The sequence below is a fragment of the Enoplosus armatus genome, chromosome 21 (genome assembly GCF_043641665.1).
Source record: "Enoplosus armatus isolate fEnoArm2 chromosome 21, fEnoArm2.hap1, whole genome shotgun sequence".
In the NCBI taxonomy this organism is placed as follows: Eukaryota; Metazoa; Chordata; class Actinopteri; order Centrarchiformes; family Enoplosidae; genus Enoplosus; species Enoplosus armatus.
The window spans coordinates 4,435,694-4,461,922 of NC_092200.1; the positions used below are offsets into that span (position 1 = coordinate 4,435,694).

At 41.2% G+C, this 26,229-nt stretch overlaps 3 protein-coding genes across 5 annotated transcripts in view; 2 read left to right on the forward strand and 1 right to left on the reverse strand.

The window, feature by feature from the left end:
- Positions 1-7,671, reverse strand: part of mbtps2 (membrane-bound transcription factor peptidase, site 2) — a 13,591-nt gene extending 5,920 nt beyond the window's left edge. Inside the window, exons 1-7 of one of the 2 annotated variants that reach the window (XM_070928324.1) lie at positions 7,597-7,671; positions 5,844-5,992; positions 4,814-4,952; positions 4,377-4,433; positions 3,984-4,087; positions 2,392-2,519; positions 201-319 (exon numbers count right to left, since the gene is read on the reverse strand). In XM_070928324.1, the coding sequence (XP_070784425.1) occupies positions 201-319; positions 2,392-2,519; positions 3,984-4,087; positions 4,377-4,433; positions 4,814-4,952; positions 5,844-5,992; positions 7,597-7,671 (771 nt within the window). The remainder of the gene's footprint in view (positions 1-200; positions 320-2,391; positions 2,520-3,983; positions 4,088-4,376; positions 4,434-4,813; positions 4,953-5,843; positions 5,993-7,596) is intronic. The other variant, XM_070928325.1, reaches the window with a different exon arrangement.
- Positions 7,672-10,455: 2,784 nt separating this feature from the next.
- Positions 10,456-21,484, forward strand: smpx (small muscle protein X-linked). 2 transcript variants are annotated; one of them, XM_070928397.1, is made up of 6 exons: positions 10,456-10,495; positions 10,584-10,696; positions 14,032-14,091; positions 17,885-17,971; positions 18,220-18,372; positions 20,765-21,484. In XM_070928397.1, the coding sequence occupies exons 3-5, from the start codon at positions 14,056-14,058 to the stop codon at positions 18,367-18,369; spliced, it is 273 nt and encodes a 90-aa protein (XP_070784498.1). In that variant the 5' UTR covers positions 10,456-10,495; positions 10,584-10,696; positions 14,032-14,055; the 3' UTR covers positions 18,370-18,372; positions 20,765-21,484. The 2 variants fall into 2 exon arrangements, with proteins under 2 accessions (XP_070784498.1, XP_070784497.1); XM_070928396.1 differs by lacking the exons at positions 10,456-10,495; positions 10,584-10,696 and adding an exon at positions 11,348-11,455.
- Positions 21,485-24,276: 2,792 nt separating this feature from the next.
- LOC139304506 (kelch-like protein 34) lies at positions 24,277-26,076 on the forward strand. The gene has a single exon (XM_070928445.1). The coding sequence runs from the start codon at positions 24,277-24,279 to the stop codon at positions 26,074-26,076; it is 1,800 nt and encodes a 599-aa protein (XP_070784546.1).
- Positions 26,077-26,229: the final 153 nt, after the last annotated feature.

A 26,229-nucleotide genomic window follows, 5' to 3' on the forward strand; every position in this document is an offset into this window, starting at 1 on the left:
TAGCCCTGATAAATAAAGGCTATTAATTATTTTGACATTGGAAAACATGCGATAGTAGAGAAGCAGTGACTTACTTCAATGACAGACAAGAGATGACACCCATCACGGATAATTACGTTGTGTTGCACACAGGTCAATCTGAACATTGTCTCACCAGGTTAAACATTTAGATAGAAGTAAATAAAACCTGCTGCACTGACCTGGACGACCTCGGTGACCAACGCCCCGGCCCCGGTGGAGTACACGGGAAACAGAAAGAGGGGCAGCAGGAAGAGGAAGGCTAACGCTGCCACACACAGAACAAAGTTGTGCCACACTCCTAGAGAAAGAAAACAAAGACATTTTACATGACATTTAATCTTTTTAGTTTGGGTTAGGTTTACTTTACTTTTATGCTTAAGAGCGGAAATTAATTTAAAAAAAAAACAACTTTTCAAAACAATCATTTTAAATGAAACAAAATCCAACTTCACTGAGTATCAAGGTGGGACTGATGCTTATCTAGCGTGCACACACCCTCACCAGATCAATTCAAACCAGTACAATTATTGAAAGATTATTATTCCTGATACATCCTAAAGTACAAAGGCTTCAAACTTCTCAAATATAACCTTGAAAATTGTAAAGATTATGAACCTGAAAGACCTGAAGCTGAAGCTACTGAAAAGCCAACAGTAACACCAGGATTGTAGACCAGAGAAAGAGTTTAGCATGTTTCTCCACATGCTCAGACTGTAGGATGTTGGCAGAACAGTAACCACTGCTCACTAAAAATAACTCTCTATACCATCTTAATTATTATCTCCCAAAACCACAAGAGGAAAAGGTCTCATTGCCTGATAAGGTCAAGGCAGAAATGTTTAGGTCTAATTTTCCTAAAACATGCACAACCATCATTTAAACGTGGTGACAGCAGCATCAAACAACCGGCTGCCCAAAGTCTCTGGTAAGGAGAAAATGAATGGCTGAAGATAGTTTGAGGAAATTCTTTTTTCTTGGGAAAAAAAAAGGCACTACATCCAAATTAGGGTGAAAAAGTCCCAGAATGCTTTATAAGATTTTAATTTCAGGTCTAAAGGATGCATATATTCTCCATATTGAGTTTATACAGTAAACACACTATTAACATTGCATCACCTATCTCTACAGGAATAAATAATAAACATGTTATGCGAGAGAAACCCCCTGCATACAGAGCAATCTCCGCTGTGCAGAGAGAGAGAGAGCGACGCAGATAAATAAACACAGCATGCTGTTATGTCACCACTCCCCTGATGGGAATAGCATCTTTCTCTGTCTCTCGCTCTCTGGTTTGTCATATGACTTGATTGGACGTCTCAGTTTGGTGCCTGCAGTCACCACCCCAGTTATTTTCTTGTCACATTAAGCGGAAGAAAAGCCGGGAGGAATTTCTATCTGGTAAAATATAAAGATGGTTTTAAAGAAGCTCTTCGCTGCCCTCTAAAGGCCCCTGACAGCATGTAGAAATTATAATTTAGTAATTTTGCATTTTCATTAAGTGTCATGCTCTTACACACTCTGACAGCTGACACATTAGTATCTGCAGGGAGTTTAGAGTCTCTAGCCACCAAATCATCCTGACATCCATTTCCCTGTTTTTACAGAATTACAACTACGTTTCCCTGACAAATATGCTGACAAGGAGCATAAAACATAGAGTTTAAAACAACTGACATGATGACTTTACCTTAATAGATAAGAATACTAATAATAATTAATAAAAAATTTACTTTTCATAGTGGACATCTCTAGCAGCATTGTGGCCCTTGCGGGGGCTTATTTTACTACACTTTACACCAAACCTTAGTAAATAAACACTAAATTTGCACCTCTGTGATTAGTTTTAACTTATTTTCCTTTCCTAGAATCTGTCAGAGAAAGAGGGAACTGTCTCCTTTCTCTTGCTGATCTTTTAACTCTTCATTGTTGAGTTTATGTAATAATATTTTTGCAGTAATTTGTATCATATACATTTTCTGCTGCATAAAACTGCCCTCTTGACTTTTCATATCAAAAACTGCAACATTCTTCTCAACCAGACTGCATTAAAAATTATACGCCTTTAACTAGCTCTCACTGATGTCTCCTATGGTGGCCTGTAGGGGACATCAGCCGCATTCATGCGTGAATAGCTGCCAGCTCCAGCAATCAATTCATTAAAATATAATTTTCTTAATTGCAGAGTGAAATGATTTGATGTGAAGCAGCTGTCTAGCGTTCAGAAATAAAAGACCTCAGAGTGACCTTCCCTGGCAAAACAGAAACGAGTATTTAACAAAATGCTTGTAATAATTGTGATTAATAGCTGTGATCACATTATCATCTCTGCCATAAGGAGTGATCAAAACATCTCTGTGTAAAAAGTCTTACCGGCACAGAAGATGCGGAGCTGCTGAGTAGGTGAGATGAGGTTGAGGTGTGTAGTGAAGAGGTCCACAAAGGCACCGGGATACACCACAAACACAAACATGCCGAAGCCGTTTACTTGCACTTGCTCCCTGGGGGAGGGTAGAAAAATAATACACGATAAAAAGAGGTCCAAAATACAAAGACATCTTATTAAAGGCCCTGAAAGCTTATTTCCTCAATCAGATTCCTACTACTAAAAGATGACGGTCCAGTCAAATGCAGCCATATGCTCACACTCAAACACAGATGTTTGGAAAAGTTGCTCTAACATAAGGGACAGAATGACACATATCTCAGTTTACAAGTAAATCTTCTGCAAAACACCTGTGTGTACAGCTAATATGACTTGTTTTCAAACTAAATTAAGCAAATGACAAAGCAGTATTCCTACAGTACCCAACATACTGTTCATTTACGTCTTTATCATGCATATATTTTAGGTCTTGGTGCACCTAGAAGTCCATACGCTTCCTGCTATGAGGTACAATGATCACCGTAGTTCACGGTTAACAAGCTCATGCATAATGACAGCTCAGAAGATGCTTCCAGTAACAGAAGATCTGAATAAAAATGGGGAGAAAGTACATAAAAGCTGCTTGTTGATGTGCCAGAGTCCCTCTAGGTACGTACAAAAACAATAAACAGTGGAACGACAGTGCCTGTGCTGCAAACCATGTTTGTTCAATTAGATTTTTATTGCAATATTGCTATCAGTAGCAGCAGATGGTTTCAGTTGAACATTGTGTTGCTATAGCGACCACCACTGACTCAAGTTCCATTGACCTTCTGTGGTCATTTTCCATTTCTTGTTTTGTCTCTTTTAACTTACGGTCGCTACTGCTGGCTAAAATAAACTCAAGTCAAAAGTCTCGGTCCTGATTGGTTCACACAGCCGATCGTACATACATACATACATACAGCTGGAAACACATGTTGTCATATGACCTGACAACACCACATCCACCGAAGATACAGGGTTACAAAAGACGACCCAAAGTTACCTACGGTGTTAGCTGGTGTACACCTAGCTCAACTAAGCTTACTGTGTGTTGCAGCTGTACATTAGCTTGATGTTTCTATGGTGAAACATGGCAAGGGCACTGATGCTGATTATTGACACTGATTGTTGTTAATATCTCAAGTTATTTACATTATTTGAAGCCACAAGTCATCACTGAACCTGTTTTGTTGGGCTGGAAGATGATTTATAAGTACGAATTAAAATACAACTTTTCAAACAGCTATGTGATATGTAATATATTGTATATTTTATTGATAATATAATTTGGAATAACATAAAAGACCATGTCATAGAAAACATGGATTGTGAAATAAAATCAGAAAATAAAAAAAGCACAGGTGAGATAGGCTGTAGACTTGTTGCCTGTGTTTTAGCAATACGTAATACCCTTTAACCCCCTTGTGTGTTTACATGGACACACATTGGTCACCTCCCATTATTTCTGTCTTAATGGCCATTGGATGCTCTTCACTCTGCCGGTTGTCATGGTAACGGATCGTGTTATGGAAAGAAAGGCGTGTCTGTGTTTTACCTCAATGCTGCCACAGCGTGGCCCAGCTCATGTATAAGTCCGCTGAGTAGCAGGGCGATGAAGAAGTAGGCCAGCTGACTGGTGGGCAGATTGACACCAGGGACCTAAAGACAGATACAGAAACACAACATGAACACCCACAGTCATCCTCAGGGGGAAAAATCTACTTGTTTCATGGATTTCTTTTAAACTTATAGGAGGAAATGTTCTTGAACTATGATGGAATATATCTGCACTGCACATTTGTCACATAAAACTAACATTCGTATCACCAAGATGTATTTAAATCTTCTTTTTTTTCATATTAATAGTTTCATGTTTTGTATGGTTTTCTGTGTGGTCTGCATTTTCCTGCTCTGCTGGCTGTGTGGTGCATTTTCTGCCACTTCAGGCTGAATACTCGGTTATAAATGTCCTACTAATAGCTTCCCATGAATCACCTACAGTGGTCTACTGGGAATGCTGCTCACATTAATGCACGGCTATTTGACACCTCAATGAATAAGAAGTGAACAGGAGAAAAATGCTAAATAAGAGCCCTTCTCTTAATTGGGGGCATTTTTCGCCCCCTCATTTGAATATCACAGGCTTTGTATGAACTTTCAAGGACATTTATGCTCTGAACTCCAGTTAATATCTGACCCTGTTACACACACAATGCTTTACAAGTGAAAATAATCGAATCGAAAGAATATCACGCCTGTCTGTTTCACAAAAGCAGTCTTTTCTTGGGGACAAAGCATCCTCTATCCGTTTACTGTATTTATATTTTAATTCACCTGGTGTAAATTATTTAAATTACGTAAATGTCCAGTTCGGTGTGTACATACCACCACCTGCAGCGTCTGCTGACCTCCTATCCGAGGGTTGTCTGTGGTCATCTGAGCGAGCGTCTGCTGCAGTGTCTTTGTCAGCAGCACGACTGAACCCAGCATGGACACTATGCCAAACACCAGACCACTGTTGAACCTGAGAGAGATAAAATTGATAGAACAGAGTGGTCATTTCAAGCGGTGCAAATTTGGCTGTACTTTGTGACCCTATAAATGTGATAGATTTATCTGAAAACAAAATAAAAACTTGCATGCAAGTGCAGAAAAGAAGTCACAGTATGAAGGCTAAACTGCAAGTGAAGGATATATCAAGATTTTGGAAGACTGGCCCACTTGTCCATTAAGTGATGAAAACAGACGCACAAAAATCGCCGCTTCACTTTACTCACATTATGTTGAGTGATAGCTGGCCACTAACAATATGTCATAAGTGAGAAAATGAAAGCTGACATGGCAGCTCTACAGTTAAATGCTAAGTAACTCTGAGTAATACTTAGACAAATGTAGTTTTGACAGGGAAGTTGGCATGTCTTGTATATACGGCTGGGCCAAATAATGCCAATACAGGTGCTTTGACATTGATACTGGTTCCAAAATTTATATCAATAACTTTTTTTTATTGCAATATAGAAAGTCATATTCTTTTTTAAAAGATAAAAAAATCTCTGCTTAGCCTAAAAAAATCAAATTACAGGCCCGTCACTAGTCACGTACTATCAATTAAATCAAATTTATATATTTTCTATTCTTAATTTGAGAAGCGAATCACCCCTCACCCTGTCAGATCTGTTTCACTTTCGGAATCTGTTTTAATTCTGTTTGTATAAGCGTATGATAAAATAAAAAAAATTGTATTACTAAAGCATTAGTAATCAATTAGCTTAAGTGGACCAACTGGAAAATCTTCCAAAAAGATAGTGTTTACCTTTAAAAGCAGGAACATGGAGGCCTGAACGAGGAAAGTACAGAAATAATGCAGGAGGAGTTCAGGTTAAGTGCAGTTCTTTAATTAAATTGTAGTCCTCACCACAGGTAGAGGGCTCGGGGGTTGATGCGGGCGCAGTACGCAAACAGCCGGTTGAACATGGTGGTTTGCCATCTCACATGGAAAGGAGACAACATCAGCCCTCGACTCGCCAACCATGACTCATAGCTGATCCGATGCGTCACTGACGACTGCGGGAGCCGATGGAAAAGTGGAAGGAGTTATGTTTAAGTGCAATACCCAACTAAACGCATTCCTGGAGCTGAGTGTGTAATAAGTGGTGTGATTAGAGCCTGACTGATACTGGATTTTTGACGCCAATACAATATTGATAATTCAGGGAAGGACCCTTTAAATTTGGTTGAAAAAGATATGTGATACATTCAGATTGGGACATTTTTACAGTTAAAAAAATAAATGTTTCAGTGTTTTCCGGTGGATAAACTATGTAATGGGGCTGCTGTTTCAAAATCACCCCAAATATATCTTTGATCTGTGATACGCTGTTTATAGCTGCCTGTGAAGCTAATATCTGCCTGCCAATATATTGGTATATTCTGAACTCTCGCTGTCATTGACTGTTGTAGTATCCACACTTTGGCAAAGAAATTCTTAGTTGGTCCAAAAACACCAAAAAACTAAAGCTAAAATATATTTGGGAGTTTTACTGTAATGCCAATAATGCGACCAGTTGGTTTCAGTTGGAACATTCAGTTGCTATTAGCAACCACCTCTGGCAACGTTCCACAGGAGTTTGACTGACATTGCTAAAGGTGCATCCACCATTTTGTCAGATCTGTGAGCAAGCTAACGTCGACAGACATCGTTCATTTACTCCTCTTGCCCTTGTTGGAGCGTTATGGGTGTGTACTATTTTATTACAGTTGTTTGGCGATTAATAATTTGTGATTTGTTAATTTAGTTTTTCTGCTAACCAAGCTAAGCTAACTAGCTGTTTTGCTAACCCTTATGTTTGTAACGTTTTACTTGAATTAGTGTTATGTTTACGTTTACTAGGTTAATTACTGTGTTGTACTTGGGGAATTGATGTTAATCTTTCACTGGTGATACTTTGTTTCTTCTAGTTTACTTCTTCTGCACACTACTGACGGTTAGTGACTTAAAATTACAATAATCTGTGCAATAATTCACCAGTGCAATACATATATATATACATACACACTGTTATTGTATATATTTTTATTTTCACTTAAATACTGCAAATGTATATATTTTTTATATCTTATATTTTTACATACGTCTTATTTCTAGCTCTATGCTACTTCTTCTGTTCTTGAATGGGAGCACCTGTAACGTGTCTGATTCTGAAACATAGCAACTTATTACCGTTAACAGTTAGCACAGTCTATACTTTTGTGAACCCAGTTTCCTTGTTACTGTACTTTATTTTACAATACATTTTTTCTAACTGTTGTTAATGGTAGCTCATGTTTCAAATCACCATCACTGAATTTGTTCTCCATTGATTTGGAATGTAGTAAGCTAGCTGCATAGTTAGCATAGTTACAAGAATAAGGTTACTTTTGTGGCTCTCATGTGTTATCATTACATGCAAATGGGTCGCCTATGGGTTACCATTATGAACAGAACCATTAAAATAGCAGAAAATAGTTTCTCCAGGTGAGAAAGGTGGGAGTTACAAACCTCAGTCAAAACCCAACATGTCATGGAGCTGTTATCGTCTATTGAGAGCTAATGAAATTGCCTCTCTGCCTCTTCTAGCATTCATTCATCCCTATATGGGACATCACCAAAAACAAGAGCATATATTCACCTTCAGTAATGTGTCGGCTAGATAGACAGCACACCAGCCTCCCATCACACACACCAGTAGAGGCACAGGGATCATGGTGCATCAGAGGACTCCCCGAAGACAGAATTAACCAAACCGCTCCATCACTCCGTCTGCCCGCTGTTTATCACGAAGCTAGCCGCGGTTACTCATGTTTAACACCACATAAAAATGTGAGCATTTTAGATTAAATATTAAGGGAGAAAGTGTTTGTTTAAAGAGATGCTCTGAATGCAAAGAACCGTCAGCACTGCACTGTGCGACACACTTCCGGGATGCGCCTCGCTCTTCTTCGTCTTTTACCAAATGACAAAGATTAACCAAACGGAGTACTACCGCCACCCAGTGTTGAATTAGATAACTCCTTGTTGGGCCCTCATGAGAAAAAGAACATATTTTCAAGAATGACATTCCTTGATATGAGTTAGAAAATTGTTTAGATTGAATCCCTTTTAATGAACGGATTTTCTTTAGCAGGTAAATACAAATACATATTATTCCACACTCTCCATATATGCCAGACAGTTTGCCCTTATGTTTTCCCATTTTATAAAAACAATATAATTCTTGCTAGTCCTAATTTTATGTTACTAATCACACGTATTCAGCTTCACCAGATCTGTCTAATATGCTGCCTTCAGTGGGAAATGTAGAAATTATGATTTGAAAGCAGAAGAATGATCGATAAAATCTGAATTTGAAGAATGTTGCATTCTCCTGCATTATTATGTCCTCCATGAAGCATTTCCCTTAAAGCAATTCCAATATGAAATTCAAGAACAGAAAGTTGATTCATATGTCTTTGTGGAGAGAGAGAGAGATCTTCCTGGGCCGTGTTTTTAAAATTGCTTTCACTTATTTGTTTCAATCAGCGAGCTATGTCAAAAAGTAATGGTAAATGGTAATAGTAAATTATGTATTTTATTGTCATTTATTCTCATGTTAGTGTTTGTCATGTGTTTTATTTTACAGGATGTTTATATCATCACTCTGTTTATGACTCAATTAAATGCATTAATGATTTTTGTGGGTGACCAATGCATGTTTTCTACCTGTCATGCTCCTGCTGTCATGCTGCATGTCATTTCTAAAACAAAACAACAGCCAAGATGACTTGGCATTCATTTCAACTGTTACATTTAAAATAAAGAAAGAAAAGGCATATCTTTGCTGCTTGACATTACCAAGACAACCTAAAGGCAACAGTAAGCCTTAAAATGGAGCACAGAATAATCGATCAGGATTTGCAGAGCTACTTTGGCTGAGCTGCAGCAAAAAAAATTAGTGTTCGTTTGGATATTGGATTTCATCTTACCAAAAGGTCAGGAAGGTAAAAGGACACCAATAAATGTTGATGGTCTGACTCAGATGCAATGAGGAAACAAGCTCCCAGTCTGACTTGTTAAGCCATAAATGTGACCAAGGGAACATAAAACTGCTTGTGGATGAAGCCCTGTGTGTTGATGCATTTGACACCAATATTGCCACAATTCAGTGTCACACAGATCCCCCAGCTTGAAGTATAATGTTTTGTTTCAGTAATGTGAGGACTCATACTACAAGTGTTTGGAAGTCACATTTTTGAGGTGGAGGGGGTCTCTGTGGCCAGCCAGTGCTTGTGACAGAAATGTGAGGTTACAGAAATAAGAAGAGACACCAAAACCCAATCTGTTTACTCATTATCAGTCAGTCATAGTGAAATATTTGTGGTTATTCTCTGTGGTGGTGCGACAACATGAGCAGCTTGAGCAGACGAACGGGACAGTTGCCCTCATGTACATGTGGCCTCCAACGTCCCATTTCCTGCCAACTAAACAGCTGCCTGCGGACAAGAGAGGCAAACTGTCAGACGGTGAAAACTATTACGAAAACAATCACTTATCAGAAGGAAGACTCATCATTCAGTTGAATGCGTTCATTAATTTAGCCTAGACTATCATCACCGCATGCCTCACTTTATATTACCTAATTTAAATTTTAATCTCAATTCTAGCCCCAAAACTACAGCTCATCCACCTTGAGCTGTCCCAAACTCAAACTGAAGTCTCAGATCTAAAGAAGCTGACTGAAGAAGTGCAGACTGGCCAAAATGTGTCAAATGACCTCAGTGAGGGCCAGTCTAACTTTAGAGCTGACTCTTACAAAAATACAAGAACTCTCTCATATAGCAGATACTGGGAATACATGCAACTTTTAGTATCTTGGGAAAGAAATGACCCATGACATTTCATTGTCTCGCACTGTGTGTGGTCAACGTGCTGCAATGCTTCCTATTTGTGCTAAATCCACTCTCTGCGCATTGTGTATGCACCCAGTCACCTTCAAATGGCCATCATGTACAGTGTACCGACTACACATGGGAGCTTCATTATATTTTGCCCAGATTCTCCTAGGGTAGCTGTTTGCATAAAGGCCAAAACACCATCCACATCTGTGCATCTTGAGGAAGTACACAAAAAAATCACCCATTTTATATCATGCAAGAACAGCTTCAGACTACTGCAATTTCAATTCAGCTCCTACCTTCATATGTTCTTATTTTCTTGATGAAGTTTGGCCCAGATTACTGCAGAACTTTAGCTTACCTAAAGCAATATCTTGACATTCAGCTGTAGCATGTTGTTAAACACAATAACACATTCAGTAATGATGGTGATTCAGTGATAGGCAGGGCCAACAGGTAAGACCAGTGTGCGTGGGTTGGATTTGCATATTCTGAAATACATAACAAGCCTACAGTTTGTGTCTTCATTTTACTAACTGGGCACAAAGTAGATTAGTTTTACAGGTGGGAGTGTGGGTGTGAGGATGCCTGGGCTTTAATGCGATGAAGGTGGACAACTTCATGTGAGGAAAAGTTGAGGAAAATCCTGAGAGAAAGGTAGGTAGAAACACATCTACAGACAGAAACACACACTCAGGCTGAAAACTCATTCTACTTCTCTCATGATGGGTCGGATTCCGCTCAGGGAGGAGTTTGGTGTGTCTCCGAGCCAATCAGGACGAGCGGAAACAGGTCAGGTAGCCGAAGAGGACCTCAGAGAGAGAGCAGGCAGGGCAGAGCAGCCACGCACGCCAGGAGGTAAGAGAGCACACACACACACACACACACACACACACACACACACACACCTTTAACTCTATGAGAGCACAGTTCCCCTCTGTGCCTGTGGATGTGCATCACCGTATAAATGTAGATATACCAGCAGAACCACTTCTGTGTGTGTGTGTGTTTGAGTGCCAGTACAGAAATAGGGCAGTGCCATTTTAGTCACTAAGATAAGGAGGAGAGTTTTGAGCACTCAAGTGTCAGGGTTTGATGAATATGCAATACTTGTCATTGTAAATATTTGTGAATTTCATATAAGCAGACAGTTTTGTGTTTGAGTGTTTCATGCTTAAATGTTCAAGTCAAATAATTTCCCTCACTGGAGCATTTTACTGTAATTATAGCTTAAACACCTTTAAAAGATGTTCAAATGAACAAGATCAGAGTGCTCGGTGCTGCTGTTTGACAATGTTTTGGTCTGTCACTGTGTGTGTCCATGTTTGCCTAAGAGTGTGCATGGACAGAAAGCAGGTCCCTTCTGTGTATCACTCTTCTATTTATAGTGAGAACAAATCCCAGATACGAGAGGAATCCTTCTACCACTTACGAGGTGAGAGAGAGAAATAGAGAGAGGGTGGAGAGAAGAAGAAAAGAAAAAGAAGGAGATGGAAAGTAGAGAGGAAACAAGTGCGTGAGAGATGAATAGAAAGTGTAAGAGAACAAGCAAGAGAAGTGTGTGAGAAGCGTGTATATAATCAAACATTGGACGATACAGTACTGTGTCATCAACAGGTAAGTTACATTTGCTTTGTTTACGTGTGTTTAAGTGGCAGGTAGATTTAGGTCATTGCTGTAATATTCATTCACCATCTTGTAGTTTTTAAAAGGAACAGTCTGGAAGTTTCCAATAACCTGCAGGGACACTCTGTGTTTAGCAATGGAGAAATTAAGTTGAACTTATTGTAAGCATTGATTTAGTCAAAAAGTCACTTTTATTCTGTCTGTGGCACTGAGCCCGATGCTCATTGGTTCCTCTTTAAAGGAATAGTTTAACATTTTGGGAAAGACGCTTATTCGTTTTCTTGTCGAGAGTTAATTGAGAAGAATGGCACCATTCTCATGTCTGTACGTTAATTATGAAACTAGAGCCAGGAGATGATTAGCTTAGCTTAGCTCAGCAAACACTGGCAATGCTTGGCTTCCCAGCAAACAAATAGTCCTGCATATAAACTTCATAAAACACTAACACTATTTATACTAAATCAACAAAGGGGATATTAAGTGTTGATTAGTGAGCTTATGGCTTAGAGGTGCTGATAAATCAGACTTTGTTACCTCTTTATGCTAAGCTAAGCTAATCACCTGCTGGCTGAAGCTTCACATTCAGCGTATAGATATGAGTGATATCAATCTTTTCTTCTAACGTACTGGCAAGAAAGAGAATACGCTTCCAAAAATGTCTTTGAACAACAAGGTCTGGAGGTCTATGAGAGTCTACAGCCATGTTAGCGGCTTTGTGAAGCTGTACTTAACCACAGTGGTGCTTTGAGATAGATGCTAACTTTAGGATGCTAACATGCTTACTATGACAACAATGTTAACAGGCTGATGTTCAGCAGACTGTATTTAGGTTCACCATCTTAGTTTAGCCTATTAGCATGCTAAGATTTGCTAGTGCTGCTGTAAAAATATCAGCCGTCCTTATCATGACACACATTTTGTCATTCATTCATGCTACAGTCTGTGCAGCTGCAGCTCTCTAAACATGTCCTCTTGTTGAGATTCCAGAAGTACAGTAACAACGTCACACACCTCCACAGACACACACATACTGTTCCTCAAAGAGCCAGGTGTCTGCACAGAGGTTTAAAGGGCTTTAATGTTCGAAGGTTTGAATAATTTAAAGTATGAGGAATAATTGTACCTGTGGTTGAGAGCGTGCCTGTGTGTGTCTGTGTGTGAGAGAGAGTGTGTGCACATACAGTATGTGTGAAAGTGAAAGGGCTTGTCAAGCTTTGCAATGTGGCGTCAGGGGGCAGCTGCCACTCATGGCAAACATAAATATCACGTTGTCTAAGCAAGAGCATGCGTGTGTGCTTCTGTGGTTGTGTATTTTGGGGTGTGCAGGCTTTTGCTCTCATGTCAAGGACAGCAAAGCTCTTACTGTGTGTTGTTGCACAAACAGCACCCTGGAAACGGTATCTAAGCGCTGCCATCGAACGCAGCAGCAGCAGCAGCAGCAGCAGGAGGAGGGCCTGGGACTCACTCTGTTTCTTCGGTCCTCCGCTCTGCACTGAGCCACTCGTAGATAAGAAAACTAGGCCATGGAAACTTCTACGAGTAGGAACCACTTGGGTCAGTGTTGATCTGTGAAACAGCCAAAGGGAGGGAGGAAGTAGAAAATAACAGAAAACAGACTGAGGTCAAATGAGGAAGAGGGGGACACGGTGAGGGATTTACAGGAAATTCATTTGACAAATTTAGTTGATTTCCAAGAGCTGATTTTATATTTTGAAGGATTGTTATACAGGAGACAAGGCTGACATCTTTCTTACTGTCAACAGATCCCATGAAAAGACCTACACCAACTTTATGCAGTATAGTGTCCCAACAAAGGTGTTATCTTCTTCAGTTTGAACTATATATTTGTGATCCATTTAAAAACAAATGAATGAGCTTCGGGCTGCCTGCCACAGACAGGGAAGGGAAGCTGGAAAGTATTGAGAGGCCGACTAACACATCGTTGGTTTTGGTCTTTGGTCTTTTTGTGGCATTCATTTACAGATTCCAGCATAATCCTTTGACAATAATATGAATACTAATAATTACAATTACCGCAACTAACATTACTACATACAAATGTTTGTCTAACACTTGTAATGCTAATAAAGGTTGTTTATATAAGTACTCTGCTGTAAACTTTAACAATGTTTGACATGCAATTATCCTAGAAGGAGAGCGTTTATGTGGTTTATTGAGATTTGCATTGAAGCCGATTGTGATCGATAAACCTGAATAGGGCCAGTTGCTGCTGTAGGAAGGTGAAATGCATTTAGAATCACATTCCCTACTTATCCTGCCATACATCACTACACTCAGTGCAAAGGTCCTCTCTCACTCACTTGCTGAAACTTGAGGTAATGTTGCACTTTTATTTTGACGTTCCCCGCTGTCTCTCGGCCTCCCTCTCATGAATGATTCAGAGAACAGTTCCTCTACCTGCTTCTCTCTGTAAGAGTCGCTAAGCAACTGAAATGCTATCCCGGGCCTTGAAATCCACAGAAACAGAGTCCCAATGCCCCCAACATGCACACGCACACACTCAAATACACACAGCTGAATGTCTGTGTGATCTGTGCTTCCTGCAGGTCAGTGGACTTACCGGGGGGATTATGTCCAAACCTTCGTCCAACGTTAAGGCCCTTCAGGTAAAAGATTTGCATCTGTATGCACAATAAGGTGTGACCGTGTGTCCTGCATGGAACAGTAACTTTATTTTACTACTTTAAAAACATCATGTCTAAGTTTGATTTCTACCCTGACAACTATAAACAAGGAATTACAAGAATAAAACCGGATAAAAGCTTCAACCAAACGGCATAACAACTCTTCATCCTGTTAAAAATAAAGACAGGTGTTTCCACATTTAAGTATTTATTGGTAAAGGCAGATACAGAGTTCAGACTGTGCATATACAGTATCAAGGCTTTGTTAGTGCAGAGTTGTAGCGAGCCGAAGGATGAGGAGTTGTCTGTATCACTGTGTGTGTGTGTGTGTGTGTTTGTAAATGTGTTTCTCTTGTAATGGCTTTGTGCGTGCATGTCAGAGAGGGTTTCTTCCATCGTCTCTCTCTTCTCATTGTGCTCATTGTCATGTCTAACCATGGGATAGGCATCTGGACAGAGGATTTTTAAACACCAGTACAGTACAAACATGAGGTTCTTCATTTAGTCTCCGTCTCAGCCCTCCATCGTCAGTTTACGTTACTTACAAACAAGAACAGCAGCACAGCTTTACATTATAAATAATCAACATTTTCATCAAAAAGACTATTTAAAGCTCCATTTCAGCAGGCTAGTATAAGATTATTTGTCTATTTTGTCTTTCAACATTTTCAAAAGCATACCATATCTTTGTTTTATTAGATAATTATTTTCCAGACAGCTATTGGCATCCATTTAATCACTACAGTAAGAGAATCAATGATGATTGTTCCAGGTAATGCAGGTAATGAAAACCCTCCCTGACTGTGTTTAACGTAGCAGCAAAACGCAAGATTTAGGAGTGCAAACAATATAAAAATGTACATGATCCATTTACAATGTCAATGTTTACCACTTATTTGTATTGTGGATTTGATTTCCCGTTATGATCTGGCAGCAGATTCTCATCAAGTGCAACATGCAGCAACAGTATTAATTTGACCAAAAAAGCAACAAAACAAAAATGATGTCTGATTTATATGTGTGTGTTTCTTCTTGTAAATAAATGAAATGATACTCCTCTTACGGCATAATAATATTTTATAAAGTAAAAAAAACGTCAGATTCCACTTTTGTAGTTACTACATTTTGGCTTTGTGGAGCAGAATAGTGATGCGCTAGCAGGTAGTAGTAGAGGAAGTGAGAAGGGACACAAGACATTTGGAACATCTTGGTGGTAATGTAATAATGAACAAACTACACAAATAATAATACATTTTTCAAGGAATGAATGGAAAACAGGGGCTGTCTGGAAGGCAGGAAATCAATAAAAAAGAACTGCTGTTATGCTTTTGAAAATGGAGTAATGTAAATTATATCTGACTTGTGGTTAAAGGGCTAAAACTTGCACCAACACCAGCAAGGTCCTTTTACAAACATATTTCTCTGCTGGCCAGAGGCTGATGGCTCCTATAGAGCCCTTTATACCCAACTATAAAATAGAAAACAACCACCAAACATTGTTGGGTCGCTGCCATAATGGCTGTTAGAGTCCCACCAATAAGATTAATGATAAAAGGTATTTGGTCGGGGATGGGAATCTCATATCTCGGCCAAAAAGTGCAATCAAAGTCCGTCTGAATTTTATTTGAGCTTAGACTCAAACTCAATAGTGAGTTAATTCTCTGATCAATAAAGGGAAATTATCAGCTTGCTTTAGTGTCTTGCTCGAGGACACTATTTTCCCTGCTGGCCGTGAGGAGTTTGGTCCTCCGTTCCTTCATCTTTCAACAAGTTTACTCACGAGGTGAACTTTGAAGGATTAGTTCACCTTCAAAATAAATTATTACTTTGTCAAACACGTGAAATTCAAAACTCCTGAAAAGTTAGTGGGATTGATCAGCACACAGCCGGCTGTACTTCCACCTCAGCCTCCTCCCAGATTAATATCCAGTAGCATCTTTTTAATACTCCAAAGAGCAACTTCTCCAATCAGCTTTTTCAGCACAATTGAAGCATTTTGTGACGTTTCCAGATGTTTCCAGTATGTGTCCCAGAGTCCAATATTTACTTCTCTAATACATACCCTTCATTAACATGGCTCTGGCTGCATGTTCAGCCTTACATAGGGAAGCAGAGTTTACTTGTGAGAGTGCATTATTAGCAAAAAGAATAAAGATGATAAATAAGTACATTTGTAGGGCCTCAGTGGAGATGTTTGGCTACAAAACACTTGGGGTGTGCTGCATAGGCTGTTTGGAGAAGATTTAGGAGAGTACAAATCACATATACTTTACATAACAGCTGATTCAATGACATTTTAATGTAGATTTCAGGCCGTTCCAGCCGGGCATCCATTGGCTTCCATTCATGTCAGACTACTGCTGGCTGCTAAATTGTGTTATCCATCACAGTGAACATCAAGTCTGCATACATTTTAGTCCAAATTACATTGTCGTTATGACTTTTCAACTTCTCAACTGCATTAACATATAGTGATAGCGTAACATTGACAAAAAGTAATGTCGACTTGTTATTTACATTATGTAAATTGTGGGATCCTGTGCTTTTGGAGTTTGACCCATACTAGAGACTAAATGTCTCTTAAGTGCCCCTTTGAAGAACTAGAACTTGCAAACACACTGGTATATAGTAATGTAAGGAGGCTGAAATGTAATTACAGTGTTTGGTTTTTACTGTAAATGGAGTTTGAACAGAGATCAAGGAAGAGTTCAACATTTTGGGAAATACACTTAATCACTTTCTTGCCGAGAGTTAAATGAGAACATCGGTACCACTCTCATATTTGTCGGTTGAGTGTGAAGCTACAGCTAGGAGACGATTAGCTTAGCTTAGCATAAAGGCCAGAAGCACAAACAATTTTGTGTTGGATCAAACAAGTTATAACATATTAATTAGTGAGCTTTAAAGGTGCTGGCGATATTTTATAAAAATATTTGGACAGAGCCAGGCTAGCTGCGACCCCTTTTTCCAGGGTTTCTTTCACTTAGTTTATGCTAAGCTAAGTTAATAGTATCCTGGCTTTAGCTTCACTTGACAGACAGATATGAGAGTGAAAGAACTCTCAGCAAGAAAGTAAATAAGCTTTTTTTCCTAAAATGTCAAACTATGATTTAATTTTCAGGGAAACAGTTTTTTCAGGGTGTAAATATTCCTTTAACCTTTGGTTGCGCCCGGTGGAATGTCAGAAGATGATGCTAACAGCACGCTAAGCATACGACAGTAAACAATCCCAGCCAAAGCAACGTTACAACGATACAAATCTCAGCAAACATGCTGTGAATGAGGCAATTTCTTCCAGAACTTTCCATCCAATCTTTAAACCTTAATCTCTGGAGAAAAAAATAAAACCAGCGTCCTCTGTGACACACGCCACACTCCCTCTCTGTACAGCTGTACAATATGAGCATATATACAATACATTACAGTACAGTACAATGCAAAACACATCAAATCCAAGTGACAGGACGGGAGGGCAGGCAGCAGTAGAACATAGAGTTAGCAGGCAGATCTCTGAGCTCTGTGTATGTGTGTGTGTGTGTGTGTGTGGGAGAGTGTGTGTGTCACAATTTACATAAAGACTCAATGCTCTTTTAAGGACATCATGATAACCAGGAAGTAGTGGTCATAATCAAAAGAAGGGGTTTTGAGGAAACAGCAGGAGTACACACAGTGACACACACACACACACACACACACATGCAGAGACACAGAGACAGGACGCTTTATTTGTTTAAGAGTTGAACGTGTCTCATTGGCTGTTCCTGCTGTCCGTCAGGCTAATTTGAACATCCCGATGGGAGCTCTGCGTCCAGGGGCGGGACATCCTGTCAAGAGGAGAGAGGAGACAGTAGACATTGAAGAGGTAAAACACACACACACACACACACACACACACACACACACCAGCAGGTTTCTGGAGCTTTATAAAAGTTCACATGAACAGTTTCAGTTTTTGTCTCCATTTCTTTCACTTCATATTTTGTACATATTGTATTTTGCTTTCCCTTCATATCACACAATGATAATAATGATAGTAGATATGAATAATAAAGCTGAAGTCACCCAGCCCACTCACAAGTCCCGCTTGTGTTTTGTGTTATTTTCACTCAGGCTCAGTCACCAGACCAGCCCAGCGCTGCAGCCCAGACGCCGGAGGAGAAGAAGGCGATGCCAGGTGCGGTGAAACTGCCTGGGCCTGCTGTTAACCTATCAGAGCTGCAGAACGTCAAGAGCGAACTACGATGGGTCACCAAGGATTAACACGTAGGTGGTCATAGTCCTTTAAATATTTATATTAGATACTTTTCTTCTGACCTCATTAATATACTGAAATGACCATAAAGCATTGTTATTACATCAAATAGGGAAATATATTTTATTTTAATTTGGTTTGTCAAAAAGTCATTCACAGGCAAAGAAATGTCCAATATGTCCGACATGTGAGTTTACGTATGTTTGGGGTCAGTCGTATCCCAGAGAGGTCTAACTCCCTGTTAGAGCTCTTATGAACAAACTGTTAAAAAGTAATGCTCATGAAATTTTGTTTGTCTAAGAGGGTCTGCAGGGCCCCAAACAATAGGAAGAAAAGGGTAAACATTTTAAAGATCTTTTGCTGTCGTTTAAGTTTGAAAAAGTGTTAAAAACCTGAACATTTCAACCTTCACAAAGTAGGATACATTGAGGCACTGTTGCATTTCACTAGACTGTACAAGTGAATATAATCAACAGGTCATTTGTGTATCTATTGTAATCATTATTTGGACACGCCAAATTTTCCTCTGATCCGTCATGATAACATCTTACTTTGAAATATTTGACGCAGCTCTTTTGAGTGTCGGGATTAAGGAGAAAAATGCAAATCAGAACCAAACTAGTGAACTGAGGCACAAAGATGAGTTTACAAACTGAGTCACTGGTTCTTTGTCTGTGAAGTAAATAACTATGTAACTACACAAACACAGGGACACATACGCAGATGGAATAGTGTTTGGACAGTGGTACTTTTACTAAAGTACTAATACTACACTGGTAAAATACTCCTTCACAAGTAAAAGTCAAGATGTTACTGAAGTAAAAGTATGTACGTTTTATCAGGAAAATGTCACGATTTGATGCTTTTCTTTCTCAGACTGATTGTAATTGTAATTGTATCTTATTTTACAGACAAACGCGATTAACCTAGATTAACCTGCTGATTGTTTCCTTGATCAATCCATCAACTGTTTGGTTTGTAAAAATCCAGAAACTAATGAGAAATTCCAAATTTTCCAGAGTCCAAAATGATCCTGGTGCAAAGCAGAAGTGATTTTACTTTACTGCATATAAAGTGAATCCACAACAGATCTTTGACATTTCGTGACATTTTACATCCTGACCTAACGGGACACTGAACTGTTATTATTATGTCTTTGAAACAGAATGATAAAAGCTGAGATACAGATCCTGGATCGTCTCGTCTCCAGAATAATAACTCGCAGTGGTCGGAGCTCGCCACAGGGGGGCAGTGTGGGCTGAGCAGTCTTTGTTTGGGTCAAGCAGCATGTGTGTGTTTGTGCCTCTGTGTGTGGGCACGAGGGGCTGAGTCAGGCTCTATATTTATACTTTATAGAAGTGTGTGTGTGTTTTAGAAAATGTGTGTGAGCATCGAGGGGCAGTCTGTGCTGTGACTTTCTCAGCGGGATACAGAAGCCACAATATCCAAACACTGAGGCTGTTCTGCCCTGCCCAAACCATGTGGGTGTGCTGTGTAGGAGATAAACAAGAGAGAGCAGCAGAAGCTGCTTCAGGTTTTAACTATAAACACGTTTCTTTGAGGCAGGAAAAATAATTCCACATGCTATTTCTGAGCAGGTTCAGAGTTTGTCTTTACACTTGGAAAGTGATAAAATTACTTTAAAAAGTCAGCAGCAGCAAACTACCTCTGATTTCTGAGTGTGCTGATGATGGACACTATTTGTCCCACAATGCAATGCACAAAGAAAAGAATGGCGCTACTCACAGCTGCACAAAAGACAAACAAATGAAAGTGTCACCGACCAAGAAGTACATTAGCATGCACCCACTATAGCTGAAAAACCTGAAGACAAAACTAAAAATAAAACAAAACAATGGAAAAGTTTTGTTTATCAATTCAAGAGCATGAAGACATTAGATGGTCTTACATACAGGAGCTGCAGGCTAGCATAGCCACCTCAAATTTGAAGGGTCAGCTAAGCTAACTAACACATAATTTAGCATTTAAGCTACCAATCAGAGTCCCAGGCTTCATGTTATTAGCTTCCCCACTCATTGGGCTTCAGTTTATCATCACTTAACTGTAGCTCTTTGGCTCCATCATCCACTGAGAAGTGTTTGTGTGACTAAAACTTGAGTCTTTGAGATGGAAATAAACAGAAAAATGTGTCAGTGACGGTGAGGGAGATCAAAACACAGAGAGAAACAGAAATGGAAAAAGGTCGAGAGAGAGATAAGTACAGAGAGACAGCAGGTGACGGATCAACCAGATCTTAGATTTCTTCACAGTGAATACTGTGACCTGGTCTTCTCCTCCTCGTCCCGGCCTTCCTGCTGTCTCTCAGGGGTCAGCGGCTCTGAGACCGCTGATAGCAGACGGTGAAAATCCCTCACAGTGTCTTTATCTGCCTTTCTCCTCCAGGATCCTCCAGCCAGGCGGCGAGGAAGGCAGATAATCTTCATAAACACAGACTTGCCCACTGCCACTGACGACTAGCAAACTACAGTCTAATCCCAACATGTTCGGAAACACCAACAGCTTTCTGTGAAGCCAACGTCCGACCACCAAGAAGCAGGCATCCATAAACTCTCTTTCAGTCAGCACTCTAATAGGTTGAAACACTATAAATATCTATATTCATCTTACCATGTTAAATCTAAATCATAATTTGTACAAAATGTTAAGCACTGTCGAGGTAAAGCGAGATATTCTGGCTTGTTTCTGCTGCAGATAAGGCTCCACTTTACTTGGACTTTTAGAAGTAAGTGAGTTGTATTGCAATAACGGCACATTCTCCAGCATATTCTGTTCTTTCTGTTTTGTTTTGGGGTATTTTTAAGCTGGTTAAGGACGTTTTTGACAATTGACATCAATTTAAGGAATCCACAAAACTGTGATTCCCCTTCTAACTCTGTGACGACCAACTTGAAAGACACTTCTTTTCCATACTGTCAAAACTCCAACTATTCAGCACTGATTTATACTGATACTTTCTATTAAATTATTCATTTCTAAATGTTGTAACAATTTGCGATGGGATTTAAGTTCAATTGTACTTCTTTTTTTGTTGGGGGATGATAATGTTTTTGTTGTTTCGTTGGTATAATTCCCATCATGGGAAAATATTGCAATAAATCAAGATGGTTGTAAAAATCAAAAGTCCAAACTCTTCTATTTATTACTGCTGTTACAGTAAAGGAGAATAGTGGATAAATATGATTATCCTCTGTCTTTTTGTTTATATGCCTCAAACATTTTGAAATACTTGCTTTAATTAGAACATTTAGCAGCGCGGCTCTGCGGATGGCCACGTCGGTTGGTCCACATGGATTGAGAGAGGATGAACCTCACTAACTGTGGTGATCCCCTGACTTTTCCTCTAGCGCCACCAGCCGGTCAAATGTTTCACTTATCCAGTGAAATATCTCAACATCTACAAGATGAATTGGTACATTTTGTGCAGACGTTCATGGTTCCCAGATGATGTATCCTCTAAATGCCTGCAAAACAAATGACATTCCCACCAGCTTCAGCTTTGTTTCAGTGTTAATTAGCAAATATTAGCACCCTAACTAATTTGGTAAACATGGTGAAGATTAGTGCAGCTCAACATCAGCATGTCAGCATTGTCCCTGTGAGCGTGTTAGCATGCTGACGTTAGCATTTAGCTCAAAGCACCACTGATCCTAATTACAGCCCCACAGAGCCGCTAGTGTGTCTGCAGACTCCTTCTATTGTTTCCATAATTTCAAAAGAAAACATCATCTTGCTGCTGAAGCTGACAGCTGTATCAGCTAACACCCCAAATAAGACCAAACATTTTTGGTGTATTTAAAAGGGATTATTTTGTGGCGGAGACTTCCTTTTTTTTTCTTGTGGGTTGTCAGGAGATTGACAGTAAACAGAGCGTGACATAATTTATGCACTGATTTAAAAAACACTCAGTTCAGGCAAAATTAAATAACCTGAAAACTCTGACAAAAGCAAATTAAAACTTAATGTTTACTGTGATGGAAAATGTAGCTTGGAGTCTTTTAGCCAGTTTTCACTTTACAAGCAGAGCATGAAGAGCAAAGAAAATGAGCCCTGATATTTCCAGCTGCAATATTCTTGTATTAAGTGCATGTATAATGAGTATTACGGGGTTTTAGGTGGGAGCCGGGGGCGTCTTGGTGCATGGAGTCACTTTGATCCTGACCTAAACCTCCAAATCCAACTGTTTCAAGCAGGACTGGATCACACACACCACCAGCCCAGATACCCCACCCCTCATCTCTCCCCCTTATTACAGCACACATCCATCATCACGTCACATGTCCTCTTGCACACACACACAGACCAACTCACACAGAGCAGCTGTAGCTAAGTTTAGCCTCCATCGGGTCACAGTGGAAGAGAAACACTGCCGGTGCTTTAACAACCATACGGGAGGATTTGACATTGTGTGGGAAAGATTAAAAACACTCTGCAGTTTCAAAAAAGGCGTGAGTCTGTTTTTTTTTTGTCTCTCTTTGTGAGTAGCCTGTGTGCTGAACTCGTGTAACCCTTCCATAAAACAAACACACACACATCTCTGAGTGTGAGCCAGCATCTACTCACAGACGCTGATCATAACTCACTACAAAATGTACGTTGCAGAGAGCGCTGCAAGAACTTGTAAGTGTGCAATAAAGCAATGTTGTTTGCATATTGCTGTGTGTGTGTGTGTGTGTGTGTGTGTGTGTAAGTGTTTGTGTGTGTGTGTGTGTGTGTGTGTGTGTGTGTGTGTGTAAGTGTTTGTGTGTGTGTGTGTGTGTGTGTGTGTGTGTGTGTATCAGACAGACAGCAGCAAAACGACACAGTAGCTCAACATTAATCAGACGCCCGTAAACACGCAGGACGACTTGGAGCCTGATACTGAAAACAAATCCTTCCTTTATCATTTTTTTCTCTCTCTCTCTCTCTCTCTCTCTCTCTGTCTCTCTCTCTCTCTGTCTCTCTCTCCCAACACCCCCTCCTATCTCTGAATAAAAATAAAAACATGACATCAATCTGCATGATTTTGAAGCCACACGGGTCATAATAAGGTTAAAACGCCTCCCAAAAGGGCACGGCTTACTCTAATAGCAAATCGCTACGCACTACTTTTGACACTCATAAAATCTTTGACAGCTTGGCAAAACTTTCTCGGGGTCTGATATGTGCTGCCGTGTCTGTGTTTCTATTCCCGTCGCCATGGCGATGAGGGGGAACAGATAGGTGCCGTGGTGACCGTGCCCTGGAATCTTGGTTCGCAGACTACAGCAGCTGTATTTACCAATGAGTTCATCCGCCGGGATAGACACTAAAACCCCGCCAGCCTCCCTCTGTGTGTGTTTATCCATGCATCTGTTCTCTTGCGTGATACTCCCTCCTGGACGCAGACTAAAGGGCAGCCGACGAACACAAAGCCAGCAGAGCCGGAACATCACAGACAGAGACAGGAGGCTTTGGGACGGACCACGATTGAGGGCCAAGAGAAGGGGACGGGAGGGGGGGTACACAGGATTGTGTGCATGTAGAGGGCAGTTGTTAACCTTCCTGTCATGGTGTCACATGCTGCAGACAGAGCAGGACAAAAACACAGATGGAGACCTCGACGAGGACACGCACTTTCCTCTCGACTCTCCTTTCTCTTCCTCTCATTTCCTGATTCTTGCTTCCAGCCTGTTCTCATGTTCTAACGTCTGATTCTCTTTTTGTCAGACGTTCTTTTGTGCAGCTACATCTTTTTTGACAACACTCAGCGCTGCTTTTCCTGTGCTCTCTGCTTTTAATGTTCCTTCCTCTTACTTCCTGCCATTTCCCTCTCACCTCCCCGACTAAGCCTTTTCTTTAACTTGTTACTAAGCCTCTCAGAAGCTTTCTCTCCAATCTCCTCTCTTCTCCTGCCTTCCTTGCCTCCTATCTTTTGGATGGATAGCTACTCCCTCCTCTACAGTTCCTCCCAAAGAACCGGACTTCTCTCCGGCTTCCAGCGCCTGCGCTCTCAGAGAAAGATGTGTGATGTCGTCCTAGAGGCCGGCGGAGTATCTTTCCCTTGTCATCGCGCCCTTTTGGCCAGCTCCAGCGAGTATTTTTGGGCCCTGTTTGGAGAGACTACCGCAGAGAGATTAGCGGCCTCCATTAGCCTCCCGGCGCTAACGCCTGAGGGTTTAGACGCCATCCTGGACTTCCTGTACTCCGGCTGGCTCAGCGTATCACCGCCTACGCTTCCTGTCGTCTTGGAGGCAGCCAGGTACTTGCAGGTGGAGCCGGCCGTGTCAATATGCGAGCGCTTTATCACTGACGGTTTAAGCGCTGAGAATTGCTGCTGCTATGCTAACCTGGCCGAGCACCACACCCTCTCAGATGCACTTGAAGCTGCCAATCAAACCATCGCTATGGAGATGGGGACATTACTGCAGGAAAGCAGGGATGACCTTCTCAGGCTTAATATCCAATCACTGATGGCGGTGCTCGATGCTGACGAGATACCTGGTGTCAAGGAGGTGGAGCTCACAAAGCTGGCTCTGGATTGGCTGGATGAGAATGGGCCCCTCTCTCTGCTGCAATCAAATCTCTTGCTGAGTCGCCTGCGCTTCGGATTGGTCGCCCCCTCTGACCTCACCAATCTCAGCCACGCCCACAGAGCCATGGCCACGCCTCTAATCAGAAGTCAGCTGACTCGAGCATTGGAGTACCACAGGCTGGGTTCAGCTCAGCCAATCAGACAGAGCAGACAGTCGACACTCAGAGCTTCGCCCAATCGTGTGCTGCTCGTGGGCGGAGGATCCAGCCCTGATTGGCCAGAACAGCAGATGCTGGCGTTTGATCCTAGAAGCAGGAAGTTTTCATCTCTGAGCTCCAGCCTCCCGCTGCGACTGAGAAGTCACTGTGTGTGCTCAGTGGGAGGTTTCCTCTTCGTGATCGGAGGAGAAGAAGTGAAAGAGGGAGACGAGGATGGGAAAAAGTCTGTCACCATGGCAACATCCAACCAGGTGTGGCGCTACGATCCCCGCTTTGACTGCTGGGAGAAGGTGGAGTCCATGCTGGAGAGGCGGGCGCAGTTCACCTGCTGCGTGGTGGAGGACGTCATTTATGCCATCGGGGGACGACACACACGACCAGACACCAACACACACACCTCCGTAGCCTCTGTTGAGTATTATGACATGGCCACAGGGGCGTGGAGGAGAGGGGCGACGATGCCTCGCCCCCTTTATGGCCACGCTTCCGCTGCACTCAACAACAGCATCTATGTGTCAGGTGGTCTCCCGGGCAACCAGGGCAGCATCCACGGCAGTAACCACGACGACGACCACAGAGAGAGCAGCAGAGAAGTCCTGTTCTGGGACCTCAAAGGCAGAGCCTGGGAGAAGCGAGCGTCCATGTCCATCGCCAGGTTCAGTCACCGCCTAGCGTCCGTCCAAGGTCGCATCTACGCCCTGCTGGGAAGGTACGAGCCCTTCTGTGATATCGAACAATACGATTCACAGTCGGACCACTGGACCCGCCTTCGACCGCTTCTCATTGGCTCCTTCAATTACGGGATGGTGTCAACGCCGTCCGGGAGTCTGTTGGTGTTTGGAGGGAGAAGATGGAGCGACGGACAGGAAGTGACAGTGAAGAGTGTGTTGGAGTACGATACAAAGAAAGACCGCTGGAGAGAGATCTGCCAGCTCCCCAGACCTCTCACTGGGACTGAGTGCACACTGCTGCCCCTGCCGGACTAAAGTGAACGTAGTGTAAGAAAATTTAACATAAAAAGTGAGACGATTTCACTAAGAGGTAGTCTCAAAATGCTGAGAACAGAGCACACATGTTAAAATGATGCTGGGTCAATGTCATGAATTGTACCCTCAATTTAAATGCGTGTGTCATCTATG